The sequence below is a fragment of the Rhinopithecus roxellana genome, chromosome 2, assembly GCF_007565055.1.
Source record: "Rhinopithecus roxellana isolate Shanxi Qingling chromosome 2, ASM756505v1, whole genome shotgun sequence".
NCBI classification, from domain to species: Eukaryota; Metazoa; Chordata; class Mammalia; order Primates; family Cercopithecidae; genus Rhinopithecus; species Rhinopithecus roxellana.
This window is the reverse complement of record NC_044550.1, coordinates 103671717-103682483: the sequence shown is the minus strand read 5'-3', so window position 1 is coordinate 103682483 and position 10767 is coordinate 103671717. Positions and strand designations below refer to the sequence as shown.

The following is a 10767-nucleotide window of genomic DNA, read 5'->3' as shown; positions in this document are numbered from 1 at the left end:
GAAAATATTTGCAAACCATGTATCTTAGAATGGTTTAATACTCACAATAAATAAACAGTCCTACATTTCAACAACAAAATCAAACAACCCAACTAAAAAAAAAAAGAATAAAAAGGACTTGAATAAACACTTCTCCAAAGAAGATATATAAGTGGCCAAGAGCACATGAAAAGATATTCAATAAAATTGATCATTAAGGAAATATAAATAAGATCCACAATGAGATACCACTTCACACCCAGTAGGATGGCTTTAATTTTTTTTTTTTTTTTAATGAAATACAAGTGTTAGTGAATTGAAGAAATAGGAGTCTTTATACATTGGTGGTAGAAATGAAAACGTATGTCCACAGAAAAACTCGTACATAAATGTTTACAGCAGCATTATTTATAATAGCCAAACGTAGCAACCCAATGTTCATCAACAAATAAATGGATAAATAAACTGTGTTCAATAGGTACAATGGAATATTATTCAGCCTAAAAAAGGAAGTACTGTAACTTGGATGAAACTTGAAAACATGCTTTTTTAGCATTATGTTTTTTGGCATGTTTTCAAGGTTCATCCAACTTGCAGTACTTCATTGTATGATTCCCTTATAATATATCCAGAATAGGCAAATTCACAGAGATAAAAAGCAGAATGGAGGTTACCAGGGAATAGGGAGAGGGAAGAAGGGGGAGTGACTATGTATGGCTGTTTTTGTCGGGTGACAAGTTTTGAAATTAGAGCTGCTGGTTATACAATATTGCAAATACATTAAATACCACCATATTGTACACTTTAAAATGATTAATTGTATATTTTGTTTCTTAAGTTAAAAAGACTTCATGTAGAAAAATATAGAATTTATTTGTTGTAAAGACACTGAAGTTCAGGCATGTTTAGGCCTTTCCCAAAATTATTCTTTTGAAGTTAGTAACCAAATAACTAACTTATTTTTTGAGCCCCTGCTATCTATTCAGTATATTTTTTCCTCCTACTTCTTGTGGCATTTAAATTTAGATTCTTCTCTTAATGCTCTAACATCAAAAGTAACCTATACCCTTATAGAAATGAGTTTCCATTTATTTTTTGTTCAGATACGGATAAGTAAAAATAGTTTCTAATGAACTCATCATTTAAAAAATCTAATGGTAACTGAAATTTTCATATAAAACTGACTTTTACATTGCAGCTCCTTGAGTTACTTCTCAACTTACAAGATCCGATTTTTCATATTTTAAATTGTTTTAACAAGGATTTGATTTCATTGAATAATTACCATTTGGAACTCTTCATTCATATTTTATAAAACTACATTTTATTATACAAATAATTATATGAAATTAACATTGCCAAAGGTTATGTTCATACTTTTTTGTCAGCAAATAATTTCAAGTTTTTGTTTTTCACAAGAACAGAATATAGGTTTCATTTTGGTTTTTTTTTTTTTTGAGTCGGTCTCACTCCAATGCCCAGGCTGGAGTGCAGTGCTGCAATCATAGCTCACTGCAGCCCCATCTCCCAGGCTCAAGTGATTCTCCCACCTCAGCCTCCCAAGTAGCTGGGACTACAGATGCACGCCACCAGGCCTAGCTAAGTTTTGTATTTTTTTTGTAGAGATAGGGTTCACCATTTTGCCTTGAATGCCTGGGCTCAAGCCATCTGCCTACCTTGACCTCCTAAAGTGCTAGGATTTCAGGTGTGAGCCAATGTACCTGGCCTCAAAATGTTTTTATAAGAAGTCTTCTCACAGATTTCCAGAATTCCAGAAATAAGAAGTTTCTATGACAGCAATTATTACAGCCTGTGCTTGCTAATAAAGTAGCAAGCAAATCTTTAAATGGTCATAGCAAAACCAAAGACCAGTTGCTTTATTGTTCATTATATTTTCTAGCAGTCAATACATTAAGAACACTTGAAAATATGCACAGTCACCTACTAATGAACTAGTACTTTAGATGCAGTACTTTAGTTGCATCAGTGGTTCTCAACTAGCTGTGATTTTGACCATCAAAGTATGTTTGGCAGTGTCTAGAGGAATTTTTGGTTTTCACACCTTGGAGGAGCTACTGGCACCTACTGAGTGGACTTAGGGATGTTGCTAATCCTCCAATAGACTCAACAGCCTCCCACAAAAAGGAATTATTGAGTCCAAATGTCAACTTTGAGAAATCACGAGCTACATTAATGGTCTCATCCATTTCCAGCCTAAAATCCGCAGCTTTATCTCAGAACAGTTTGCTGAAACGTTACAAACTATAAATTTGATTTGTAATTATAAGGATGTAGCTAAACAATATAATCTCAGGAAAAGCAAAGGTTTAGAATGTTTGATAGAAAACTGACAGGGAATGAAACATAAAATGGAGATGGATAAATCAAGTCAGAGTCATATATAACCAAAATTTAAATGATCTTGTTAGATATCTAGACCTCTCCAACTTACTAGTTACCATTTGCAATGTAAACAGTACAGGACATCACTAAAAATTAAGGGGCATAGCAGAGGTACTTTCTGTATTCATGCCACATAAATATCTTTTCCCAAAGACAAAATTTTCAAAAACAGCTATTTAATTTCATGTTCTTATTTCAACTTTCAGCATTGTGTTTATCTTCACTGGCACATTAAGTTGTCTTTGGAAGGAGGTGGGTATATAAATCAAACCATTTGTTCTTCCTAGTACTTCATCAAGTAATAATAACCAAAAAAAAAAAAAAAAAAAAAAAAAGGAAATAAAAAAGAAGTTGTATTCCAAAAGAAGCTTATTTTTCAAATTTGCTAGCATTATAAAGCACTTAAAAAAATGCTATTTAAAATATCTTCAATTCCAAGTCAGATTGTCCCAGAGAATGCAAATGTGCTACATTTGTTACTTCTCCTTACCCTGTTAATTTCTTGGAAGTTTACAAAAAAAAAGGGGGGGGTTATAAAATGAAGGACTTTACATTAAAATATCAATACTGATCTCTAAGTCAGTTTAAAAGAAAAATCAAGTTTCACAAAATAAATACACTGAAGCAACTATAATAGTAATAACCTTTATTTAAAATAGTTTTTAATTTAGGAAAGCTCATTTTACATGAGTTTCCAACTAATTATTAGAGTCAGAAACAAAGAAAATAAAATCAGAGAAAATCCTCTGTAGAAAAAATACACAAAGAACATTTCTACATGTGAAAAAACAGTAAACAGTGTTATCATCCAAGTTATTAGTCTCAATTCCACGTCTCCTAGTGAACACCACTATCAACCTTGACATCTGATTTGTTCTTGTCATTCTTCACTGAGTAGATGAAATATGTTAAGGTGTCTTTTTCATTCACTGGAATAGACCTAAAGTGGCAACCAACTATCTATAAAGAAAAAAAAAATTAAGGAAATTAAATTTTAGATATAACAGGTTTCATAAACTAGGTAAAAAATACGGTTTCATCAAAAGAAAAAATCTATGTGATAAGAGCTATTTCCTTTAAAAATTATATTTAACAAAATACCAACAGTACAAAAAGCATTTAAGAATAAAATGTTATGAACAAGAGATAATGTGATTTCAAAGGACCTTTTGGTTCACTCAATTTACTATACATTGATTAGAAAATATATTTTCCTTTTATTTATTTTAAATTTTATAATTGGGCCAGGAGTGGTGGCTCATGCCTGTAATCCCAGAACTTTGGGAGGCCAAGGTAGGTGGATCACTTGAGCCCAGGAGTTCAAGACCAGTCTGAGCAACATGACAAAACCCCATCTCTACCAAAAAAAAATACAAAAATTAGGTAGGCGTGGTGGTGTACACCTGTAATCCCAGCTATTCAGAAGGCTGAGACGGGAGGATTGCTTGAACCCAGAAGGTGGAGGTTGCAGTGAGCTGAGATCACGCTACCGGACTCCAGCCTGGGTGACAGAGCAAGACTCTGTCTCAAAAAAGATAAATAAGATAAAAATAATAAATTTTATAATTGGAATCTAGAGTAGGGAATACATGTTTTTACTTTTAAACTTTAAATGAGATAAAACAGATGTAAGAGACCACATGCATCATTAAACCTGCAATGGTTTAGACCCTACTGATAGAAAAAGAAGTATGAAGTTGAAAACTTTTGGTAGTAATCAACAATAACATATAAATTGTTTGCTGCAAATTACATTCATTCATTCATTCATTCATATCTTGGTAGCATTCTTTGGTTAAGGTTCCTTGAAAACTTTTCTGAATAAAAATTATGAATGGAAATGAGAGGAGAAAGAGGGATGCTCAATGAAGGATGTTTACCTGCTTCCTTGCCTTTTCATTGTGCTAATGTAATATGCATACTACAATTACGAATAGAAGATTAATAGACTTACCTGGGGTGCTGACATGCATATTTAGATTCCAGAAAATAAAATTTCTTAAGAAAAAAGTTCATCCACACAATAATTACGAGACTTAAGACTTAGTCATACAACCCTGGAATCCCTTAAAACAGTGGTCCCCAACCTTTTTGGCACCAGAGATCGATTTCACGGAAGGCAATTTTTGTACAGATTGGGGGTGGGGGAGTTGGTTTTGGTATGAAATTGTTCCACCTCAGATCATCAGGCATTAGATTCTTATAACAAGTGTACAACCTAGATCCCTCACATGTGCACTTCACAAGAAGTTTTGGACTCCTGTGAGAATCTAATGCTATGGCTGATCTGACAGGAGGCAGAGCTCAGGCAGTAATTCTTGGTAGCTGGTGCTCACCTCCTGCTCTGTGGACCTGTTCCTAACAGGCCTCCAACCAGTACCAGTCCATGGCCCTGGGGTTGAGGAGCCCTGTCTTAAAATATATGTACTACATCTGCACATTTGCACATTCCTTAACCTGTTAATAACTGCATTTGTGATTAAGTAAAATATAACACTCATGGCTATCTCTTATGTATAAAAAAGAAAATAGCTCTAGAAATAATATAACGGTTCTTAGAAGGTCAGTTTATCAAAAATTTCAGGTTTAATTTATACCTAAATATAACATTTAAAATAATCAGTTCTTTGGTTCTCATCTGTCCCAAAACAGGTGTGCCTTCACTCCATTAGTATCTACTGAAATATTTCATCATGGTGGGCAAGGTCTATATTTATGTTACATAATGTATTGTACAACCCCAAAGGAACTTGATCTTTTAAATCAAAATTAAAGAAAAATTAATTAGATCTGTGTTGCCTAACCAAGGATAAGAAATTCTAGCTAAATAGTTAATGTAGTAGATTTTAACAATGTTAAAAAGCATTCTGTCAAATAAATGTAACTTCTATTCATATTTCATTTTATTCAATATGTACATTTTAGAAAATGTTGGGTAACTACTAAATCCATGCAAAGAATATGAGAAAACTGATTTATATATCTACACTTCTATTTTGTCTAGTAGGCTAAATTTTCTTTTTTTAGAGATGGAGTGCTGCTATGTTGCCCATGGTGACTCAAACTCCTAGGATTAATCAATCCTCCTGAGTAGCTGCAAGCAAAAATTTTAAGTATGATTAAAATATAAATATATCAATCTATAAACATCTTAATAAGATGCACAGACTTCTTGGTTCTATTATCTCCTGAGAATATATGCATACTCCATTAACTTTCACAACTCACTGACTGACTAGAAGTCCTCTATCAAAGCAAACTACAAGTAAAAGATTGGGTAAAAGAAAAGCTTTTGCCTCTTCTAGATGTGAAGAAAACATAGATGTCTCTAATAAAACTAACATCAACAAGGACCAATTTTGAAATAGTTAAGTCAGCAAATTATAAAAATACTGTTTAGGGGCTGATTTGTAGGCCTACTCCACCACTTTAAAATATAAATTTTAATAAGGACATTAAAGATTGTTAATTACTTTTATTATGCCTCAATTAGATGCTCAAACATTTACTGGTTAAATGGAGTTTTAAAACTAATAGATTTCTAAAGTGAGGATTAAAAAAACTCTCATTCAACATTTTGAGGACCAGGCACGGTGGCTCACACTGCTGATCCCAGCACTCTGGTAGGCTGAGGTGGGCGGATCACTTGAAGTCAGGAATTTGAGACAAGTCTGGTCAACATGGTGAAACCCCATCTCCACTAAAAATATTACACAAAAATTAGCCTGGTGTGGTGGTGCACACCTGAAGTCCCAGCTACTTGGGAGGCTGAGGCTGGAGAATTGCTTGAACCTGGGAGGTAGAGGTTGCAATGAGCCGAGATCGTGCCAGTGCACTCCAGCCTGGGTGACAGAGCAAGACTTTGTCTCAAAAAACAAACAACACGTTTTGAAAGCCAGTATCAGAAGGTGCTGTACACAATCTGCTGAGTAATCATTACAAAAATGAATTTCCTAAGTGGCAGACAAACATTTCTAGACAACTAGATTCTTCCACAATAGATTTTTTAACATTGTTCTTTCTAACTAAAATGTACTGTTACATGTACTACATTAATACTTTCATTAGCATTTAATAACCTCTCGGTTGTGCAGATAGTTCAAATAGTTTAAAAATCATATATACCTCAACAAGCTGTGCTTTATTAAGTCCTGGTCTGGTTGGTAGCTTGAAGTGTCTTTTGTATCTCCTAAGTGTATTTACTTGTAATTGGTATAAATCAACCTAGAAAAAATTAACATGTATAAATTAGTTCATATAATTTGTGGAAAATTTATCATCGATATGTATAATAACAAACATTTTAACTTCAGCACAATAAAAATTTACTTCCAAAATCAAAAAATTATTTAAAAAATTTACATAATCAAACCTATAAATTATTAAACACTTTAATCTTTTGGGGATTAATAATATAAACTGAAGTCAAAAAAGAGTAAGTTATGTGACAACAGAGCTGCAAAAATTGTCAATTTAAAATGTAACAATTCAAACTGTGTAAACGCATGACAACTGGCTATATTTAATTTTGCTTTCATTTTCAGATTTCTCAAATGTTTTAAACACTTAAAAGATTGTTCATATATTTTTATAAAGGTTTCAGAATGCACTACTTAGGATTTATATTAAGCATAAAAAACTTCCATCTACCTCTGGGGTATCAATATCTTGAACAGGTGAATCACCTCCATCATCATCACTCCCTTTTCTCTTTCTTCTGTTTCGAACACTCTGAATTAAGTTTTTATGATAATCACATATGTAAAGATGCCTTGCCTGAAACAGAAAAGTTTCACACACTGCTAATGATTACAGTAAAATGTGCCTATGTATTAGTAAAACACATATGCCACAGTGAGTTAGTAAAAATAAAGACAGTCAAGACGGGCCATTGTTAAGACAATGAAATATTTATATGTTTAAATCCTAAACCCTGTTAAAACATAAGATGTCTGGAATACTGTTAAAAGGATGGTGGATGGGGAAGGAGGGGTTGGTTCCATTTGGGGAAGGGGTGAAGGGAGGGAGGGAGAGGAGAATGAGAAATTCCAACCCTCTGGGTTTTGTCATCAAATTGCAGTGAGGGGCCGGGCGCGGTGGCTCACGCCTGTAATCCCAGCACCTCTTGAGTTCAGGAGTTCCACACCAGCCTGGCCAAAATGGTGAAATCCCGTCTCTACTAAAAATACAAAAAATTGGACGGGCGTGGTGGCACTAGTCTGTAATCCCAGCTACTCAGGAGGCTACAGCAGGAGAATCACTTGAACCTGGTAGGTGGAGGTTGCAGTGAGCCGAGATCGCGCCACTGCACTCCAGCCTGGGCAACAGAGTGAGACTTTGTCTCACATAAATAAATAAATAAATAAATAAATAAATAAATAAATAAATAGCAGTGAGGATGATGTGAATTAGTTGAAGTTGAATTTTTAACTGATAAGGGGAAAGATGATGCTGCCCACACTTTTGCTACTTGACAGTACTTTCTCTACTTAAAGAAGAGCATATTTTAGAAACATAATGTATGCTTTCCAGTCTTTCCAACTGAATACCCAAATTATATTCCAGATACAAAACCATCCGTTTTTACAAATGAGCTATCGACTTCATAACTGTATTTAAATTTCAGTTATAAACTTTTTTGAATATTAAATCAATGTATTTATTTATAACACATTTTTCCAAAGCAATCTGAAATTATGCAAGTTCACCTGAAAAGTTTCTCATGGACAACACTGAAAACTGTAAACGGGCAAAAAAGTATCACAAATAAACTTTTCAAAAACTTTAATTACATACACTCCTGCGAACTGTAGACTAACATTTGAAACAAATACGGACTGAGCTAACAGGCTTTTACATTTACTTCTAAGCCAAGCGCAAGATAAAAATATGCAGGACTTGTGGTAGGTTCTTGATACCATGTTATTCATTTACCGCTAGCCAGATCTCCCAAAAGTAGCAATGGCTGTTAGATGGTCAAACGAAAAGACGCGCAGAAGGAGGAAAAAAGAAATCCTGATGGCTGCCAAGGGGATGGCAAAACCGCAGAGGCTACGTGCTCCCACCATCGGAGTAGCTGCCCTCGGAGCTGACAGCGCAAACGCCGTTTACAACCCCGGCTCCCTGCCGGGCGGCGGGTGAGCTCGGCTTCCCTCTCACTCCGCTCCGGAGGAGACGGAACACAGAAAGGAACAGGATCTTCCTTGGTCGTGAAGGTCCTCCACTTTCCCCTAGACCAGGGGAGTTAGCACCGCCTGGGGCCAAACACCAGCTTGGGCAGCAAAACAAAGGCGCCTCCATTCCAGAAGAGCTGCCGGGCTGCAAGAAAACTACTCTGGGCCCTCGGTCCGGCGGTCCCCTTTGTTTCGTGTCCTGGTCGCAGAGGAGAAGGAAGAGGGAAGACAGTGCGCGGGAGTCGCAGGCATTGGGAGGCTGGGGGCAGGGTGGGAAAGAAAAGGGGAACGACAGCGTGCGTGTTGTGTGTGTGTTGGGGTGGCGGTCGGAGTTGCAGCGACTTTGTTATTTGCTTCCAAACACAGACTCCACGAGACCGCACTGCAGCCAGGTCTGGGAGACCCCGCCGACAATCCGTGCCTTTGCCCGACTCCTGGGGCCCCACCAGGGGACAGGAGGGCAGGGCGATCCCGCGGTTACTTACGCTCTTATCCAGCTCGATCTTCACCTTCTTCTGGGAGATGCTCTTCTGGATCCTCTTGCTGAAGCTGGCGTTGCCTGCCGCCCGGCCGCACCGCTCACCATCCTCCCGCAGGCAGCACAGTTGCCCTGGGCCCGGCCCGGCCGCCCCCGGGGGCCCAGCCACTGAGACGGTCCCCGTGCCCGGCACCTCAGTCCCGGCGCCCGCGCCAGTCCCGTTCCCCGCCGAGGCGGCGGCGGCCGCGGCGGCGACCACGGCGGCCACGGCGGCGGCCGCATCCCCGCCGCGGCTCATCTCGTCAGGCGTGAAGCCGTTCATGTCTCCGAGCTCCCGAGCGCCGGCGCTGACAGAAATCTCCTCTCTCCTGGCCGCTCCGCCTCTCTCCGCTCCGGCAGCGGCAATTCACTCTGTACACCAAGTTAGCGGCACGGTCAAACACCAACCGTCCCGGGCCTGCTGGTCTCTGCTGGCCCCGGAACAGTGGACAGTGCTGAGGGCCCGGACGCAGACTCGAGCGTCTCCTGGAGCCGGGACCCCGCTCACTGTCACATGGGGACTTCAGCAGTTGGACCGCTACGCCTCCGCCTCCCTCCGGCCCCGGGGACTGCGCAAGCGCGACGCGCCCCCTCCCGTCCCGCCCCTTTCTTTCAGACGCGCGGCCCCATGGGAATTGTAGTTGTCTGCTACGGAGTCAACCTGAGCTCCGCCCTGACCCTGCGCCCTGCGGGATGGAGGAACTACTAATCCTAGCATGCATAGCGCGGCCACCGACCCACTTTTTTTTTTTTTTCCAGTACCGGGAAAACAGGAGCGTGTGATTGGGGTTTACAGTGGTTTCTCTCTCTCTCTGTCTCTAGGGAAGTCGTGCTGTGTTTAGCTGCTGGGATTTCGTAGAATTGGTTTTCAGAGAAGTTACTCGATTCCTGAGGCGAAACATAAAGGGATGGGAGTGGTGTGGGAAGTGAGCGTGTGGGGAAAAAAAAGTTTCGAGGCCGTTTCGCATTTGTGGAAACACAGCTTTTGGTGTGACCGCGCTTTTGTGGGAAACCCAAACCAATGAGAACTCAGGAGAATTGGCGCTCTTCGGTCCTGGAGGTTACGCAGCTAACATCCCGGCTTGACCAACTATCGAGGCAGCAAATTAATAGGGCACCTCCTGGGAGGAAAACGCCCATCCTGACTTCTCAACTGTGACAGGTCTCCCTCACAAACGCCTCGCGGGGGGCGGGGGGGGGGGGTGCGTTTCTAAACCCTTGCATGTTCCTACAAGGGAAATGTTTTTATTCTTGGACGCAAGGAGTTGGCCGCCTCCTGAGGTGGAGTACGGACCACCTGACAACAGGGCTCCTTTTCCCCTCCACGCCCAACCTTTTCCATTTCTCCTCAAACGGTTTTGGAGAAGGGCGGAGTCATATCATTTTAAAGGAGACTTGGAACCTCACCAATACAAACGCTGTTCCACTGTTCCCAGAAACTTCCCTGCATTAGCTCTACCGGGCGCAGGGAGTAGAAAGCGCATTTCCTGAGACCTGGCAGGCGCGTGCGCCCCTGCATGCTGCCGGCGTTTGTGCGCGCTTGCTTATATGTAAGTGTTCCCGGGCGCGCGCGTGTGTACGTGTGTGTGCCCGCGTACGAGTGTATGTCCGTGCGTGCATGCGGGGGGTGGTGCTTGTGGAGGGCGGGGCGAGGGATGGGCGTGGCTAATACGAAAGCTGCTCTTTTACTAGTTA

General features: G+C 39.8%; 1 protein-coding gene across 1 annotated transcript; it reads right to left on the bottom strand.

The window, feature by feature from the left end:
• Nucleotides 1–3013: 3013 nt before the first annotated feature.
• Nucleotides 3014–9708, bottom strand: SAP30 (Sin3A associated protein 30). The gene is made up of 4 exons (XM_030925556.1): nucleotides 9041–9708; nucleotides 7033–7158; nucleotides 6508–6606; nucleotides 3014–3342 (listed from the first exon to the last, which is right to left on the bottom strand). Exons 1-4 carry the CDS (start codon nucleotides 9353–9355, stop codon nucleotides 3220–3222), a joined length of 663 nt encoding a protein of 220 aa, XP_030781416.1. The 5' UTR covers nucleotides 9356–9708; the 3' UTR covers nucleotides 3014–3219.
• Between the last annotated feature and the right edge of the window lie 1059 nt (nucleotides 9709–10767).